Here is a 19,993-nt window from a genome sequence, read left to right as displayed (position 1 = left end):
TATTATTGTATTGATTAACATATGAACATATGATTATCATACAATTTTTTAACAGATGATATTTGATATTGTGTCAAAATAGAATCCATGAATATCGAAGATCATAACGTATGATTTTCATTTAATATGATAAAGGTGGTCTCATAAGGTGAAGTCTCATTAGGGTGTTGTCTCGTCTCGGTGAGCTTTGTAATCTGTGATTACCTTTGTTTTATATCAAGAATTATATTTTCTGATATCAGAAATTCAAATAAAATGGTGAATAAATTTCACATATTTAGTAAATACTCCCCTGACCCAAAATTAAATTGCCGAACTACAGAGTCGCATTTGCATTTTAATATCTGTTGTTCTTTATTTGAATATATATTTAATTTAAAATTTTATTGAGTGTTCTTGTAAATTCTTGTCTTATGTATTGAAACGTCGCGCTTTCAATACAATATGGAATGGAATTCCTTAAATAATGATGACGTCGGTGGTCACACGGTACGAAAGCGAATTCGATGAGAAAATCTGATGGAAAATCGTACCATGTATAATTGTTTGTTAACTTGGTATATTTATTAACAGAACATCGTAAAATTCTATGAATTACAATATTATCAAATCCAGTTTTCATGCATCCCCCTCCCAATAGCATTATAATTAAGGACTTCCAGCTGGCACTTGACAAAATCCAAAGAACGTCATCAAACTTATTCAGTCATGTACTCAGTCATCGTCTGTAGGAGATCTAAACCAGAATCGTACCCCATATAGAACTAAACCATCTTTGTCTTAATTAATCACACATCAAAGAAAACACAGAAGGAAATTGTATAATATAAGTGTTTAATCCATCTTAAGTGGGAATGGGGGCAAACAGTGCCTAACTTCCGGTAAATCGCACCACGGCTCAGGATAAACCCATTTGTATCTTTTCTCCCCCAGCAAACGGACACTAAAGGACATAAAACTGGCGAGGGATTTGCAAAGAGAGTTGAACAAGGGAGCTTTAAAATCACAAATGCTAATGGTGTCTAAGTGAAAAGTATCGTCACAAAAAGATCGCGAAAATCCAAACTTGATTCCCTGCAATAGAAAATCAATTGAAAGCTAAGAAGAATTGAAAGTTGATAAATTCTATTTTCCATAAAATAAATCAAGGGATTCATATACTATATATAAATTTACTTGTATAAAACAAGTTCAAGAAGGAGAGAATGAGACACGTGACTTTTTACTTAAATTTACAGTGCATGTTGTTAATAGATGTTGAAAGTAATATGACTTTATAAAAGATAATATTTACTTACACATCCATAACAAAGATCGTGACGAAAACACGCTTTTGCCATGAACTTCTTGATGAAGTTTGGAGAGTGGGAACAACCATCAACAAAAGGAAGGTACTCACACGACTGCCCGGAGACCACGCCCACAAATAGCAATAGTAGGTACAGTCTCAGAAGCTATCCATAAATAAAGACACGTGTACACGAAATGTAACATTGATAATACTTTACTATGAAGACTAATTCACCAACGTTACCAAGAAGAGCTTTAAGTTAGTTAAAAAATACCCTCCCAGTTTAAACAATTCCAATTGGTTTTTTTCCTGATTAAAATACCCAATATATTTCAACATTTTCATGAATTTTGATTTTCACTACAATGCTCCATATAATTTTATGTTCATCGTGCAAAGAAGGACATTTATGACATTTTTAGTATCATTCACATGTGATTTGAGTTTATACGTTATATACAGAGCAGATCATCTTTTGGCTGGTTGTATCTTCATAATTTTCTCGTAAAATTTTTATAAGGAAGAAAAAAAGTTAACCCAAATGTTTTATCGCCATTTCTATTTCAAAGTAACCTCCAGATCTACTTCAAAATGTTATAAATGGTTTTTAAGTAGTATGTTATAAATAAGTAAAGAAAAATCCTTTTACAATTTTAAATTTTTTTTAAATTCCTTTTTGAATATTTTCCTTATACATACCTTATCTTCTAGAAATTAATGAAATTCTAAAAATAGTCACGTCCATTTTTTGGTTTCATCGATAACAGATCAACGAAATTTTACCAATCAATTAGTTAAGAAACTTAAAAAAGATGCTGATCTTAAGATATGATTCTATTATATAAGAGTACCAACCTGCAGTTTGGTAACACGAACTCCGTTCATAGCAAATGCTGTACTAGAGAAACAATGAGCAATTCTAACTTTTGAACTCCCTTAAACTCCTTTACCCTCACTGTGTTTGATCCATGATGCACAAAGTGCACTGTTCTCGCTGACAAATGGTGCAATCTAGTATCAACATTAGGCCACTGTTTACAGATGGTCTACTTTTGGGTTGTACTTTAGTTCTGGTACCATAAACAACAATACAGCTCATTAATGATGCACGGTTGTTTGGTATGGCCGACCTAATAAAGCGATCAAATGAGAAAGAATGCAGACAAAAAAGACATATTGGCCAGGAAAACCTATAAATGTCCCCCCTTTTTACGAGATTTGAGATCAGTATCGTGATAAAAAGGACATCTTATGTCTTGATTTTTAGGCAAACGGTGTGAACTTAATAACATACCTAAGGGTCAAAACATAGTTTTTGGTATATACACACCATTATCGCATTTTAACTAGATCTACTTCCTTCATCCTTTGGGCATTGAATTTTTCACATTTTTATTACGGTTAAGGAATTACTACTTAAAAATAATATTTTAGATATACTAGTATTTCTTTTATCTCCGATGTCGATGTTTAAGTGGGGTAAACATTTCTTTTAAACGAAAAATACATTTACTTATTGATGAGAGCACAACTTTTTTCCAACTTTGCGACCTTGACTCTTTAAATGACCTTCAATTCCATATCCCTTGTTGAGAGCCACTGAACTTCATTAATACAGTTCAGTTTCAAGAAACTGTTTCTTTTGACTGTGACTTTACCATTACTCACGATCGGTTGCGTACTATTCAAGATATTCAGCGGTGATAGCTGTTGAACTTTGGCATAACTTTTGAACCTTGGCCTTTTGTATTAATTTAATTAACTTTACTATTCCTAATTATGCACTCAGTTCAGTTCCAAAGAATCTATCAAACTTATTTTATTTTTAAGAGTTCATACAAAATATCTTTTAGTAGTACATGTAGCATTGAGCTGCGTGCTCTGTTTTTGGTTTATTCAGGACACCTCAATAATATCCCACTTTTGCAGGTACCTCAATTTGCACAGAAAAACTTATTTTGGGGAGTAATTCAACTTGTCATACTTATCTGATCTTGCCTTTCCTTTTCACTTTTAGTTCAACTTTATAACTTTAGGGTTTATGCGAGTTTTAAATAACTTTTCAAGCCAACTATTGTGAAAAAACTGGTAAGCAAGAGGCCAGGGACTCCATCACTAACCTGAGCAACAACGGCCTTAACAATGATCATATCAACTTCATGATATCAAATACAAATCTTCTTGATAATTTAATAGAATTGATGTTATTTTTCTCCACATATTATCCTGTTAAAATTTTTTCTCTATTTATTCTATGTTAAACTCCCACCCCCATTTTAGCTCCACATTACCCATAGGAATCAAGATTTCGATAAATCTGAATCTACAAATAAACTGAAGCTTTCTCAGGTACATCTTCACAATGTCGATGTTTCTGATCTCCAGACAACCTTGACATTTAATATGTATAATTTGACCAAAAACCCCTCAAAGCTGACCGACTCACAGCTGGTATGATTCTGTACAGTTAATACACTTTGAATATGGCTATACTCTTGTTCTAAGGATTGCATGTGAACCAAGAATAAACAAAGAGTTTAAATGTACAATCTTTAATGTCTTTGAAATATCACACACATTAGATATAGTTTCACTGCTGTTTGGTATAATAAAAAACATTTGCTCTTAGTATTAAACTTGCATATGAAGTAATCCTCTCATCTTAATAAATAAATGTATCTTTAAATAGACTGAATAGCAATACTCCTTCGAAATGTCATACCTCGGATGTCTTGATAACAATAAATATCCATATCTATCAATAACTTTAAGTCTCCAATATCGATCGATCAATCGATCAATCAATCAATCACCTCCTTGGATCACAACAGTAAATTATGCAATACATTATAAAACCATTCACCATTTAATGAAAGCCAATCTATGAGGTCTCCATGTACACTTTGTGCACATTTACATGTGGATAAACATACTATGTACATATCAGAATGACATCCTGTCATTATGTAATTTACTCTCCATATCATATCCCAGTCTCAAAAGTGGCAACCAACACTTATTGTTTTGATGCTAATATCAATTCAAAGATCCATTCCGCAGAACGCATGTGGACGAGATCAAATCACCTGACTAAAATCAAAGAGACGTAGCATTGCAACAAAGGAGGACAATCTTATCATATTACAGCTTGACTGATAATTCATTTCTTATAGCAGAAAACACAACAAAAGTTGTGCTTTCAACTTAATATACACCCAAAGGAGTTATCTTGGTCTTTTGTTCTAGAGACAGAACACACAATACAAGTCAAAAAGGGTTGTGAAAATGTCAATTCTAGCTGTTTTAATTTCTAGGTGGCTAGGCAATTCAAGAGCTACTACATGTTCTGAGCAAAGATGAAAACAATCTTGTAACACACACAACACTATGACTCATAAAATCCTGTTCATTACAAGATCATGTACACAATAAAATCTGAATGAAAATCCACTGGATCGGTTCATGAAAACATCTTCACTTTGTAACAAATATGATGTTGTCTTATTACATCTATACAAATGCATAAAATGAACCGGCTATGATTAACTTGAGAAGAATTGCATATCATGTACGTTTTCATCTGACACACAGGATGTTTTTTGTGTACACAACTTCTGGGTTCTCTAGGACTTGTCAGGCACCGATACTTTCTCTCCGTTGTCAATGGAGGTAGTCATTGAGGTTGGCAAATGCACAGGAGCCGATCTTGGCCTTGGACATTAGCTTCATACACTCGGTAGACTGAGCTATCACCAGTTCTAGTGGAGGCTGCTTAGGGAGACCCTGGGATTCTGAAACACAACATGGATGTTAAAGTTATCTTTAGTAAAGTATGCTTAAATATTGGCTTTCATACAGTATGTTTTAGAATTATGACTCATATGAGGGATTTATCCAATACTCATATCAAATGCATTTGTTTCTGTTAAGTACATGTAAATGGGAAATTATGTTTGGATAAAAAGCAATAAATGTGTGACTTTTAACCAGCAGATAAAATAGGGATCATCTACTTGTCTTGACAATTCAGTATATGGTATTAAGTGATTTAGTAATAATATTTTAGTAATTTATAATATTTCATTATTGTAAAAACAAAACATATTGTTCACCAATAAAGATTGCATAAGAGCACAAAACTACACATTGAACTACTCATCTAAAAATTATTAGCAGATATATTTTCCAAATCTCTTAACTTGCAAATTTATCCACAGAGTATTTTTACACTAAATATGTGATCAGAAATATAAACATAAATACATTGTATTAACCAGCAAAATTGCAGAAATGAGGAAAATATTAACAAATTTTCATATCCTATCCTGACAAATTCCTTGACAATGCTTTATAGTATGCATAACTAAAAGGGGCATAACTCCTTGGAAATATTTTGAGCAAAATTGTAACACTAACTATGAATTCAGTTATTTTTTCTACCACATGTAATATTAGTTATTACCAATAAAGAATCTTAGAGTAAAACTTGACAATGTGTGTCCATATAATTATGTTACACATACTACATTTTTCCACTGATGTTTTTTAAACCTTAAAATAATAACTTAGAGAGCCTGCATTGAATTATTAAGTTTCAAAGACATGAATCTACAAAAGGTAGCAACAAATAATAAATGAAGAGAAAGATCATAAGATGTATACCTAATATAGCACTGTTTAAGGCAGCACAGACTGGTTCTCGTTGCACCGGGTCTAACTGGTACCCTACTGGGCTGTTCCAGGGATCAGAGTATGCCAACAAACTGAAGGCATTCTACAGAGAGAGAGTATGTTATTCAGTTCTATAAAACATGCAATAATTTCAGAAAATGAAAACAGCATAGTATAGTTTCTCTAAAAACATATGTTTTAATATCTTGTACATTTCATAGCGTTCCTTAACTCCTAGTACATTATTATTATCTGTAAAGAAAAATACTCTGTACAATGCATATTTTAATATGTCATGAAAAATGAGTCACATGCTGTTACAGAAGATACCTACTTGTAAAGATTTATTGTTGCTCTCGCTTTTGCCGTACTCCCGTTTTAGCCTCTGGCTCATTGACTGAAGGTCTCTCCCAAACAGCAACATTTTCTCTATGGCTGCCTGAGATCCTCCACATAGCTGCCGTTTACCTGAGGGGGTGTCCACATCTGTGTCAAGAGCACAACTTTTACATTTTAGTACCGTAAACAAAATCTTTTTTCAAATCTATCACTATGAAAATTATTTGACTTTCATGGAAAGGAGAAGTAAAGATGCATAGTATGTGGAAAATTCTCTAAGAGAACACTTATTTAAAATTTGGACATTTTTCTTTTGAAAAGGTTAAAACTTGATTGATTTATTTTAGATAGTTGCTTCATTGAAATAAAAGTATTGTTAAATTGTTTGTACAAAACAAAATGTATCAATCGATTTGATTATGTATCAACATAGCATAGGTTCAAGTATTGGGCTTGTGAACCGCAGATCGTGAGCTCAAACTGCCTGGGCCTTTTGTTCATATTAACGAGGCCGGGTCTAATTTTTTCTGCCCTAGATTTTTGAAATGAATTTTTTTGCATGAATTTCTACTGATATAATTATTATTTTAAGATAAAAAAAAATAAGACATTTACCACACCGTTTGTTTAAGCGGTCATCTCAAAGTTTGTTAATTATTAACATAGGACCCTATGGGATTTTGTTTGAAATTTATCAATTTTGCACATTATTTACAACTTCTGCCCTAGAGGTTTCTTTTTCTGTTCTACATATTAAAGTTATTGCTAAAAGGCATCAAATGTTCGAATAAAAAAACCCTTTTACCTCCTGGTGTGTTCCAGGGGTCTTATTAAAGTTGTTTTTTGTATGCCCAATTTCCCAGATTTGTCAGATGATGGCTATTTTTTATTTGACAAAGGCGAAAATGGTGATCTTTATAGTATTTTAAAAACATTCAGACATATTTAAGTAATAATTAATATATAACATCACATATTAAGGGTCATAAATATAAAATACGTGGTTACTGTCTTGAAATATATGAATTAAGCTATATTTAGGCGGGTTAAGAAAATGTGACAGAGGGCTAGGCATGCGGAACCCTTTTCACGTTTTTGACCCGAGCCCAAATATAGCTTATTCTTCGAGACAATTATGTTTATTCCACTATATAATATCAATTTTACGCATCAAACGAGCAATTTTCAACAAATTTCGCTGAATATCTGTAGTTGAAACTATCACGCCATGGCGTCAACCAAGCAAAAAGATGACATCACAATACAAATGAAACGCTGCGCGAAAGCGTGCGTACTTGTTCTGTCCTCGGCCTCGTTAAATGAATTACCGTTAAAATCAATTTTTTTTTATCCTAAACTGCATATTTTTCAAACATTTGACTTATATACTTCCTATCATCAGGCTTTCTAACATAATTTTCTGCTGATCTGAGAAACTATTTCAAGGTGTTGTGAGCAACCTTAATACAAATTAAATGCATGTAAAATAAAAAAAAATGTTATTCCCTAGCACTTCACAACATACATGTTCATGCATGTTTCAAAGTAAGTACTCTAAGTGTGAAACACCTACCCATCTCTTCTGATTTACATGTGTGATTATTCCCGTTCATGTACGTCCCTTCTGAGTTTCCATTTGTGAATGTTTTAGTCTCTGTAACAAGTCCGTCCATCATTTCTACATCATCGTCCTGAATCATGTGACACCCGGAACCGTTCATTGCTATATTCGCGTGATTCATATGCTCCTCTGATATAGTCTTTAAATCACCAACACTCTGGTTGTTTGTTTGTGACACCTGTAAGTTTTGACTTGTTAGTGAAGATGAACCTGAACTATGACCTTTAACACCTATAGGTCGGTTAGGACTATTGCCACGAGATCCTATTGGAGTGTTTTTCTGTGAATTTGAATTTGTGTGGTGGACAGGGCTCATGTTGGGACTGGAACGGTTAGATCCGCTCCCGTGCCGTGACTTTGGGCTGCGAATAGCTGGACCTCGGACCTCTGTGTCAGTCCCATTCACCATCTCTATGAACTGTCTACATTTGAGCATAAACAACAGGTTAAGGTTTCTCTCTAGTAATCCTGGATAAAGCTGTTGTGTGGTCTCTATTGCTTCACCCATGCGTCCTGCTAATACTAGCTTCTGTATTCCTAAAATAAAATCCGTTCATGAAGTTTATTGTCTTAAAAACATTTCATGAATTTTTCCCTCCAATACTGAATACAGAACTTTTCTTTATTTGCTTGCAAAAGAAGTTTTCATGAGGTTTGCGAGAGCTTCATTGTCATGAATATTTCTCACTGCAAATAAATATTTTTTATTTACCGGTAGTTGTAATTAAAAAAGAAGTGTGGATAAGGCTTGGTCCGATAATTAGTCACCGTGAACCAGTTCATCTCAGGTAAATTGCGAAATAAAGTAGGCAAATTGTTTAGTTAGTTTACAGTTTATAAAACTCTTTTATAAACAGCCCACACACTCAATACATACACGTACAACAAACTGTTAGCTGTGTTGCTTACTTTGTCTGTGTTTGATGGAGGACATATCCTCCTCTATAGACTGTCCTGTAGACCGGGAGAATGCCTCTGCTGTGCCACAATAACCGTGGTGCACCAGATACGTAGATACAATCCTACAAACAGAAACAACTCAGTACAATCTAAACAACAAGATATAGGCAAACAACTAAATTTGATGTCATAACTTCATTTTTTGTTGTTGAAAATTCAATGATGTAGGCACATTACAATTACCGGTAATCATAATTTACTGAAAGTGTTAAGAGATTATGAATAAGCTCATCAATTGAAATAAAACTTTTATGAAGACAGAGAAATACAGATAAATGGTGGGTAATTTGAATCCTACTGTTGTAGTGCAGTCTGCCACTCCCCCTTCTTGTCACTGACAGGGAACCTCTCTATCGTCAGTTTGGTCTTCATGTGCCACTCCTGTAAACATGAATGATATATATGCATACTGGTATCTGGTGTGAAACAAAATTTCAACATTCAAAAATGACTGTTTTAAAACATTGTGATAACAACAGGGATATTCCTTTCTTTTGAACAAGTAGTTGGTTTCTTAACTAAGTTATTGTTGTTGACTTGCCCTTGCAACTAGCAATCATTACCAGCTTTTACACCCGTTTACATTAAAATTAGCTGAAAATTCTTTACTATAAAAAATGACATTTTAAACAGTTGACAGAGCAAAACTTGTTCATCATACTGAACCTTTGAACTCTGAAATGATGAAATTTACAACAAATGACTCATTTACTTAAAATAATTCAACAAGTTTACTCTAGCACTCATTATCTTATAACAAATACCTTCATGTAATCCTCTATGTCAAAGACAAACGGAGTCTGACCAAAGTTGGCCTCCACCACTTCCCCTGGGGTCTGAAGTCCTACTGTGGGGTACAAATTTGACTGCAATGACAATGACACACATGTATATTACACAGATGTTGGCACTCTGCAATCATACAAGTCAAGTTTTTTTTATATTTAGTCAACTCAGTCTGCATTTGCTGATGCTGTAATTCAAATCTAAACCAAATATGAACTTGTTTGCTCAAGTTTTCAAACCCTGTGCAACCCAAAGGGCTTCTTAGAAAATCGAGCATGTACCAACCAAGCTCAAATCTTGGTGCTTGGTGAACTTTACTTACTACTTATATTTATGATTGAGATAGTCAAATCATACAGAATCATAAATATAACACTTTTTTCATGTTTATAATAATGCAACCATCAAAAACATAATGTCTTAAAAATATTACCCCTTGACCCATTTACATAGAAATGAAAATTTTTAATTTTCTAAAAGTTCATGTAAGGAAACTTCAATATTTCATGGTTTCTATTAAACAATTGATTGAAGTGATGTCGATGTGCCTTTTAAATTTAAGCTATAAACAATTTAAAACTAATGATGTCATGCATTGACAATTTACCTTATTCTTAGTACTTGGCCTAATGATTTCCTTTCCTGTGATTTTTTGCTGATCAACAATAAATATTTCAGACTAAATGAGAGATGATGTTTCACTATTATTTAACTTGTAAACATTATCTTCTTTTTCAAACAGAGAGTTTAGATATGAAATTAATAATGCATGAATTACTTAAACAACTTCAAAAGCATCAGTACTAATAACATTTATTGATTGAGTAATATACATTACCGGCAGGTCTGTAAATGCGAGGCCTGAAAAAGAAAAAACAGATAAAGTCAATAATAATAAATAACCACCTAGTCAACCTCAGAGAGGAGTTTTATTAATGAATGTTCCTTCATAAAAACAAAATATCCTTATCTCAAGTCAACCTACCTAAATTAATTCCATTTTTTGTGTAAAAACAGGAGTTGTCTATGAGGTTCACACAGCAGCCAATCACATCACCAGTTGTAAATGTTGGTCCGTATGGCTGACCAGTTCCCGAGGAACAGAAAGAATGGCCATCATCACCATGGTAACCATAGGATTGTTTGTCCCAACCTACAACATCAACAACTTTATGTACCTTTCAAACACTTAGTTTCACTGTAATGAGCAACATAGGAAAATATATTGGCTCAAAACCTTATCAGCAAATGTATGGTATATAATACAAGAGTACGTTTCAATACCTTCATTAATTAATGATTAAGGAATCATCTTTTAAGTATTATGAGGTGATCAAATACAATCAGAGTGATCAAATCCAATAAAGCCTGAAGGGCTTCATGATAGATTTGATCACGCCTGACAGTATTTGATCACCTCATAATATTCAAATAATGATTCCTTATTACTTATATTTATATAATTTTCAGCAATTGTACGATTAAATATTAAAATAGATTGATGAAATGTATTGGACTATACATTACAATATTGATTCCTAATGTTATCAAAGACAAAGGCATTAGAAAATGTAAATATTGTGTTATCATAACACTGCTACAGACATTTGATGTAAAAAAGCTACATTAAACTGAAACCTAGTAAACTACATATCAATGTAACTGACCACATGGGTTCTTTATTTACCACTTTATACTGCAGTGTGTACAGACTGAAGGTTAAGTGTTATCTCTACGTGGAGCTATGATTTGTTGTTTTTCCCTTACCTGGTAATCGATTCATGTTAACTCCCTGTGCTGACAGACCAATGCCCATATAGCTGAAGGAAAGAGCAAAACTAATCATTAACATTACCACAACAATGTTATTCATTGACAGCTATACTTACAGACACTGAAACGTACAGGCTGTTAAACTGTATTGTTGAAAAAGTACATGTCATTGTTGGAAACAGTAATTAATGGTATTAATAATAGCTAGGTCAAACTTTCAAGCCCTGGGTTTCAAATTAAAGGTAAAAAAAAAGACAAAACATACAAAAGTTGGCATTTAAGTATGGAAAATTTCTGTATGTACCGGTACCATATGTAAATCCTATACATGTAATTCCAGTACAATTTGAATTTAATGAGTATACTTAATGAAATATAAACTAATAGAGGTGAACCACTCAGTTTAACAAATTATCCAGTAAGTATTTTAAATTTCAAAAAATATGAAATGAATTGTAAAAATTTTCATACGGAAAACCTCATACTTGAACTTATAATCATGAATATAGAATAACAAGGAGAAATTGTTGTGCTTTCACGCTTACAAAATGTTCAAAATGGGTGGTAAAAGGATTCAGTAAAGTATGAATCACAATATCTCATGATTTTCAGTGCACATCAGGTGTTTATTGGAAGTCAAGAAAGTGTACTTATAAAATAAAATGGCACATGAACAAAAATGAGAGAGAGAGAGAGAGAGAGAGAGAGAGAGAGAGAGAGATTACCATGAATCATAATTATTCATAAAATTTTCATATGATTTGCTCCTTTGGCATTTTAAATTTATTTTCATCAGTGATCTTTTTATGTGGTGTTATTGTAGCAGTAATCTAATAAACAGCCTTACTCTGCATTTAATGCGCTTGTTCAAATGTATGTGACCTGCTTTATCATTGAATTCCCTCTACCTCACTGAACATAGCGTTGATTATCTGTCCCTTCAGCATTGATTTTTCACAATTTGTATGCTCTTTGCCACATTTTCCAGACTGATTAGTAACAAATACATTTCTATTCTTCATAATTGATTGTGACAAGATAACAATCTTGCTGTTACATGTCTGTGTAAACAAAGTCCATCCCTCTGCGCCCTTACAGAGGGGATATCCCATACAAGTGACCTGTGGTGGGGAGCCACTGACACCTGATCACATGACCAGGCAGTGGTTACACCATGGTTCAATGCCTGGTCCTATTGACCTACATCCACAGTGAACATCGCCTGTTTACTTACTGCCCTATCTGCCTAATTACACAGCATTGTCAATAAACACTCAACAGGCATATAACAATATCCTGCTCAGAACTCTCTTTTCCTCTTTATTCTTTTTTTGAGTTTGCCAGATAGTGTGAATGAAACAGATGAACATTCCCGAGTCTTCCAGTCTCTCAAGGAGAGGTAAATATAGCAACACTCGTGTAAAAGTATGCTGGCAACCTTGTGATACATTTTTAAAATGATGACCTTGAACCAACCGAAAACAAAAAACAAAATGTCTAAAACCATATACCTGGCGATGGAGTCCTGTTCATGATAGCTAGACTCTCTTACAACAAAACACCAATGGGTCAGGTTGGATCTAGCTTTCCTTTGGGGCAGTAAGCATCAGTATCACAACTTTGTAGTCTGCCATAACAGATGCACACATCCCATTGAGATGTGCAATCAGAGTAACTGTACATCAGACATCAGAGAGCAGGAATCCTATACAGTGCCAGCTAAGACATGATTGGAACTGTCAAACCCCACACTGAGCATTGGAAGGAATGAAAACACCAACACACAATAAAACAGCACACAACATTCTGGAAATCATTATGTTGTACTACCAACACTCACTACTGAAATATATATGTACAAGTTCACTGAATATGTTTTTCTGGTGAACAATGTTATAATAACAAGCTTTGACAGACCTGCATATTTATCCTCTGATGTTTTTTCTTCTTCAGTATTTATAATTTAATCAGCTACCATGAAATTTGATCAATACATGTTATATTCTGTAAAATTTCCCTTTCAAAACCCCATAAAAATTAAGAGCATTTCCTTATCAGCAACATTTCGATCCTTCTTTAAATGTTAAAAAACTCCAATTAAATATACTTAAAAATGTACGTAAAAGCAACTCAATGCTCTGATTGCTAACCAATCATTCAATTGTAAAAATTAAAGGTAATACTTGGAAGGATGGTTTTTATATATTTCTTAATAGCTAGTGTAAACACAAAAAATAGAGCACACACAGCTCTGGCTATCCTTATATGACATTATATAAATTATATGCCAGTTATACAGAATATACCAGTACACAGGATATACATTGTATAATGTAATAGGTTGGTCAGATAGCAATGGTCTCACACATCTGCCACCTTTGTACAACAGCTAGAGTACAATGGGCTCTATGACACTGGTATGTACTGAGTGTGTACACAGTATGTGTGTACTTGATGGGTTGTTTTTCTTATCACTCCTAGACGGTGATATCTGTCTGTTACACACAAATAGATGAATAAACCATGACTCCCAGACACTTCTCTACAGGCTGGCCCTGATCAGTTATTCATCTCTCCTTTTGACCAGATACTTCTCTAAGTAGACTGTGTGAAAACATCTATATAAATCATGTGTACATTGTGGATAGCTCTTGCTGCACACTGTTTACATAAACCTAAGTACAACTGTAGGATTTGTAGATCCCCTCTTACGGAGGCTGGTTGGTCATATTAACCATCAGATCTACCTCAAATTTTAGGATATGATTTGTATAACTATTGTTTGGTAGAGAAAAAATCCATATATCTTATCATTCAAATTTGGGTATTTTCCTATATTTTCATATAGACCTCTTCTTTCTAAAGGAGATCAATTCAGTCTAAAAATAGCCACGACCATCAAGCCCTCTTTTCTGCCCTCCACTTACCCGTCTCTTCCCTTGCTGATGATTCTGACTTCAAAATAGTAGATGCCACAGGACGGGGGGATAGGGTGGGAGGCCCGGACACTGGCTGCATCCTTGTGGTTCTTCCCCACTCCTAAAATAAATGTTAACTTTGAGTCAAATGTGGTACTTGTAACAATTAAAATTCTTCAAATTCCTGAAATAATTGTTAACTTTGTGAAAAATACTTGTACACATTGTAGCACAATATATGCGCACTTAGAATTCATCATACTTCTGAAATATATATGTGAACTGTGTGTCAAATAGTTGAACAAACTGTAACCCGTTCAGTATACACACATTCAATTCATCATACGTCTGAAATAAACATAAACTTTGTGTAAAATTCAAGTACCTATTATCCTAATTTAGGTTTGATATACAAGTTAAAAACTACTCCGCCTAAATCTTTTCAATAATAAAAAAAAAAAAAAATTCAGTGGAATCTAATAATTGATTTAGATAAAAGTTTTATATGCTTACTCAAATGGGTAAAAAAAAAATGAGTATATATTTTTTTTTTATGCTCTATCAATTGTAAAGTTTGCTTTTGATCTAAAGATGTTTGAGGTAGTTAAAAATTAGTTTGTGTTGAATGACTCAAGGAAGAAAACTGAACCTCCCCTTCACCAGGAAGTACCTAGCGAACTCATTTCTTCAATTACACTGCCCTGCAGCCCTACACAGTGTTACATCAACCCAATTACAATATGTACACAGAGAGAGATGGATGCTGCACCATTCATTCATTTATTCCTAACTAAGGATGCATGAATGTTATCATACTCTGACTACCAACATGACAACCATATATACGTAATATTTAGCAAAGATTTACAAAAAGAATAGTCTTCTATTCAGTTTCATCAGAATTAAAGAAGATTTTTTAAATGTTATATAAATAAACACTGTATGACATTTCTGCCCCACCCTGGAATCAGAACCTTTACCTCATGGGTCATGAAATTTAAAATTTTGGTACATCTGAGCATGCGATGTACATTGTAATCTGTATCTCTACGTAGGTGTTAATTATCATAAATCTTCTTCAATTCCGTGTAACTTGGTATTACATGACCTTATGTGTCACTGAAATATAAACATCCTGTGATCAAATCATCAATGAACAAATTCATAGTGCGACTCATTCAGTATAAACTCCTTGTATTTACATGTAACAAGAAATTTCGAGGCAGGGCATTAGTGCTTGCCTGTATTTTCCCCCTAATTTTTTTTTTAAATTATGATTTAATCTTATTACAGCAGAGCTTTAGCTATCCAAATGCTGATAATCTAATGCCTGCCTTCAAGACATTAGTTTTAATGGATTCTGATTTTCAGATAGCAATTATTTAAGATATTTTAAGATTGGAGACTAATTTTTCCTAATTCTTTCTTATATTTGGACAATTCAGTTTTAAAGTTGTCCAGATTGATGAGGCCCAACTGTAGTATGATGTTTGGAGTAAAAATTGTAAATTCTTCAAAAACGAAATTAAGCAAAATTTGTATGAGACTACAGTTGTCTCCTTTTAAGTCTTTTGTTTAGAATACAAGCCTATTTAAAAGCTAGCTGTTTTAATGAGTATACATGTACCACCAGATAAATCTGCAGTAAAACGTAAGGTTTTTGATGGGAAATGACATCTTAAGGAATTTGTTGTATTGACTTGATATCACAACCAATGCCATAGCATACCATAATTTACTGTATAATGTAATGTTTTAAAACAGATCATTAGCTTTATGAAACCTATGTTTGAACGAAAGCCCTACATCTATACTTTGTGTCTCTTTCAGGTGCATGTGTGCTCACTACGTAATTATGCATCTCCTAATGAATTTCTGACTAGATATGGCGATCCTGTCAAAGGCACTTGAGAGTGATAGAGAAGGGGCCTCATACTGACAAGTGTGACATAAGCAGCCAGGGATGTTTATTTTGGAAGAAGCCCCCACTTTACACCTGTACAGCTCTCACCTTGATTTTTATTTAAATCCTGAACTTTTACTACACACACAATGACTTAAACCTTTGGATAGTTGTAAACACCAGTGACCCCCAGGGAAATTGAACTTTAACAATGGTGTCCTAAACTTAAACCAATACATATATCTAGTTCATACCAATGAATCAGCAAAAAAAAAATGAAATAGGACATTACCTTAAGATTGTGGTAGAGGTCTTTGAATCTTTTTCTGCCTCACTCTAACGATAAATTCCATTTTTTGGATTCAATTCCCTACTTGGTAACAAAATAAACTGGTATGTGTATAAACATGGCCAGTTCATAGTTTTGCAAAGAAGGGAAATTTATACGAGACTAGCAGTGTTATAAAGGCAAATACCTTTGTATTGTACTCAGATTTTGTTTTATTTCAGGGACGTCAAAATTAGAATTGTAAATAAATAGAACTACCGACTTCCTTGTACAGCTTTATCCTTAGTTTGCTCCTTATCTCAAAAACTCATTGAAAGTTAACCTACTTTAGATTTTCATTATGCAATTTCCATTGTACTAACATAGCTTTGTTGTAATGAATCAAAGTTTACATTTTCACAAAAAGCACCTGCTTCAATTTCATTAACACAAAATCATACTTTTTTCAAATCATTAATTCTATACAAATTCACAGTAGGAAAAATTTCAAGGATTTTGAACACACCTACAAAGAAAATTGTTCAAGACCAACCCATTTTAAGCTCCAGTTAACATATCTATCAATATATATATATATATATTTATATGCTATTTAGGTCAAGATTTAGTTGGGTGTGGTCTCAAAGTTAAACCAGAACACACTCACAATAATGTTGTGACTTCTGATGAGATTTCTTTAAATAATAGAAACACAGGATGAAGTAAATCATTTACATATATTTATAGTAAACACCAAACAATACTGTTTATAAGGCTGACAAAAGATAGCTGTACTGATGTTGCCATCTCTCATTCTTTTTCTGTCCAGAAAATGTCAGATGAAAAAAAATATATAAGAGAGGGCTACATTATTGCAGGTAGACAAATAGTTTATTGTTCATTGTCATTTAAAAGTGAGAGTAATTGGTTTGAGTGAAGAATCCAAAGAAAAATATTACGAGTGATTCCAAAGAAAAATATATATGATTGAGTGTGGATTTTGTTTATTATAAATTTTCATATAATAACTTTTTTAATATTATATTTTTGTCCAGCTATTCAAAAGATTCTCTACTACAAATGATTTTTAAAAATATTAATAAAGTACATGTAATGTGAAATGTTTGTTATAATATACTGATGGTACATTGAGGACTGCTCATGAATAAATTCACAAGCCATTACATCTACCAACTTAAAAAAATTCTGCGACTAATGTGAGTTTTGTTCAAATTTAACTTGAAAACCCACATTCTTTATCAACAACAAGTATAGACCTTTATTAAGACTTAAAATTTCATTAATATGAACCATCAATTTATTACTGGCTGAAGTTAAAATTTAACTTCAAAACAATTAATATATGTTTTAAGAAAATTTGGCATGTGTTTGGATTGGCAACCAGCATTTTAAAAAATTGAAAGCTATATAGAAACCTTGTATTTAGTCTGTACACATTAAAGCAATCATCCACTTCTTTTGATTTATTGCAGAGTTTCCCACGGACAAGTGTTTACATTGAAGTGCATGTGCAGCTGGTACGAAACAACAAGTCCTCACTTCATTCATACTATACATGGTTGTTACTGAATAGCATAAAAAATTTAACCACTTTAAAACTGCAATTCTATTTTTCTTGGCATCTTTTTACATATATCTTGTTTACATATGTTAACAGTGAAAAATTCATAATAAATATTCCTTCCATGACACAGATTTTTCACTCATAGCAAAATTATGATAGGTGACCACAAGTTGCATATCATTTCAAGTGTTAACAGATCCAGGTTTGTTTGCTTCTATCAGATCAGCTGTTTAATGGGTCAGCGATTCTACGATTACTGCTGTTCTAAAAATAAACCAAAACAAAGAAGCTCGCCTGACAACTAGATATTTATAAGACAAAAATAGACACCAGTTTGTTCACTTTGTGGAACTAACCTTTGGCTTTGTTAAACTTTAATCCTAGAATCTAGTTATTTGGTGAAACAGAATAAATTAGGATTGTTTACGTATGTCGAAATAAAAAAATACCTTTGTAATGCACACGCAGATTATTTTGAGTTAATCCAATGAAGTTGTATTTATCTTTCGAACTCCATGCTCTCGGAAGAGGGGTTTCTTCTTCGTTCACAGCTGGATAAAGTTGTTTTAGGGGGTCGGGAATTTCTTGAATACTTGAATTTAGCGATTCAGTGGAGCTAAATCCACTTGTCGCTGCCATTTTCTATTACTTCCACCAATGCCCGTATGCAGATATTGAGCAGTCAACACTACCCTGAAACGTACATTTCTATTCGATGAAGCAAAAAATATTGTCCAATGGCAATGAACTTCACATAAATTTACGATATGTTTATGGGGATCTAGGTTAATTCGCAACCCTTTTAATTCGACCTCATCTTATCTATCGTGCATTTTCTCATTCATTTTGTAAGCATTTATTTTATTTTGCTTTTTTAAAAACAAACTATAATTTATGCAAAATTGAAATCAACAACACATATACAATATAGCAGTTTATATCGTTTATATCATTGGTCATATGAGAGAAAGATTGATTTTTCGTTGTTGTTTCGAGTCCCATCAAGATCTTATCACCGTCTGTCTATCGTGGAATTAAAGGTCCTAAACATGCCAACATCTCGAGTGACATAACCCTCTTGAGTCTAATTATGACTACTTAAAATTTTGATTATCAAGATTCGAAATTTTTAATCAGTGCACAATATCCAGTAATTTTAATAAAATCCTAATTCATAAAGTCATTATTTTTGTATGAAAGCAACGATCGAGAAAAAATATAGGCCTATACAGGAGAAATACTTAGTGTACAGGTGTATAGGTATAAATAAAAATTTCTGTTAGGCCCTATTTTAATATATATACGTCTTGTTTTGAGAAATAATTATATAACCAGTTAACGATGTCTCCTATTTTTTTTTAAATTTTTTCTGTCGTCTCCATTCTTGTTGATATGAAATGAATTGTTGCAATGGGTAGATATGTTATGCTCTGTCCCGAGTATTTGCTTCCACCACTTTTTGCTTGATATTTCGATAATCATAAATACCTTTGTACTCAAACTACGTTCATCCACTAATATGAAAAATGTCCAGATTATCTGTTGTGAAACGCCCCTCTACCGCTTCAGGTTTCAATACACATCAAAAATAGAAAGTCTAAGGGGATTTTGCATTGCATCAGCCATTAATAAGCCCGGATGATAACGTTGAAAAATTGCGCGAGGTATCCCGAGTTCTTCCGAATGGAGAAATCTCCGTAAGAAATTTGGTTTTGTTCCTGTGAACTTTTATGAGTGAAAAATGATAATTGTTCAATGAAAATATCTTGGATATATTCCCTTTTGATCGTTTTCAACTGTTTTTCTTTCACAGGTATGTGAATTTTTTTTTATTAAAAATCATCAAAAAGCGATGGAAGCAATAACTTTGGACAGAGT

At 33.1% G+C, this 19,993-nt stretch overlaps 1 protein-coding gene and 1 long non-coding RNA gene across 3 annotated transcripts; both read right to left on the bottom strand.

Annotated features, from left to right (window-relative positions):
* Nucleotides 1–799: 799 nt before the first annotated feature.
* LOC109620821 (uncharacterized) lies at nt 800–2,443 on the bottom strand. The gene is made up of 3 exons (XR_010711490.1): nt 2,147–2,443; nt 1,299–1,454; nt 800–1,074 (listed from the first exon to the last, which is right to left on the bottom strand). It is a non-coding gene; the product is annotated as an uncharacterized lncRNA (long non-coding RNA).
* Nucleotides 2,444–4,902: 2,459 nt separating this feature from the next.
* On the bottom strand, nt 4,903–18,797 carry LOC105320157 (ran-binding protein 9). 2 transcript variants are annotated; one of them, XM_034481817.2, is made up of 13 exons: nt 18,565–18,797; nt 14,369–14,480; nt 11,436–11,488; nt 10,654–10,821; nt 10,507–10,529; nt 10,276–10,323; nt 9,647–9,748; nt 9,181–9,263; nt 8,832–8,944; nt 7,875–8,459; nt 6,297–6,448; nt 5,954–6,065; nt 4,903–5,082 (listed from the first exon to the last, which is right to left on the bottom strand). In XM_034481817.2, the coding sequence occupies exons 1-13, from the start codon at nt 18,752–18,754 to the stop codon at nt 4,952–4,954; spliced, it is 1,872 nt and encodes a 623-aa protein (XP_034337708.2). In that variant the 5' UTR covers nt 18,755–18,797; the 3' UTR covers nt 4,903–4,951. The 2 variants fall into 2 exon arrangements, with proteins under 2 accessions (XP_034337708.2, XP_034337709.2); XM_034481818.2 differs by lacking the exon at nt 10,276–10,323 and having other exon boundaries at nt 18,565–18,796.
* Between the last annotated feature and the right edge of the window lie 1,196 nt (nt 18,798–19,993).

Source organism: Magallana gigas, chromosome 3 (genome assembly GCF_963853765.1).
Source record: "Magallana gigas chromosome 3, xbMagGiga1.1, whole genome shotgun sequence".
NCBI lineage: Eukaryota > Metazoa > Mollusca > Bivalvia > Ostreida > Ostreidae > Magallana > Magallana gigas.
This window is presented reverse-complemented; position numbering and strand designations above follow the sequence as displayed.

What these genes read in the sequence shown, in the direction of transcription:
- LOC105320157 (XM_034481817.2), bottom strand. Translation starts at nt 18,754, where the DNA reads ATGGCAGCGACAAGTGGATTTAGCTCCACTGAATCGCTAAATTCAAGT. An exon ending in TCTGCGTGTGCATTACAAAG is followed by an intron (nt 14,481 to 18,564) that starts GTATTTTTTTAT and finishes CATTTATTTTAG; the next exon opens with GAGTGGGGAAGAACCACAAG. An exon ending in ATGTAAATCAGAAGAGATGG is followed by an intron (nt 6,449 to 7,874) that starts GTAGGTGTTTCA and finishes CTCTTGACACAG; the next exon opens with ATGTGGACACCCCCTCAGGT.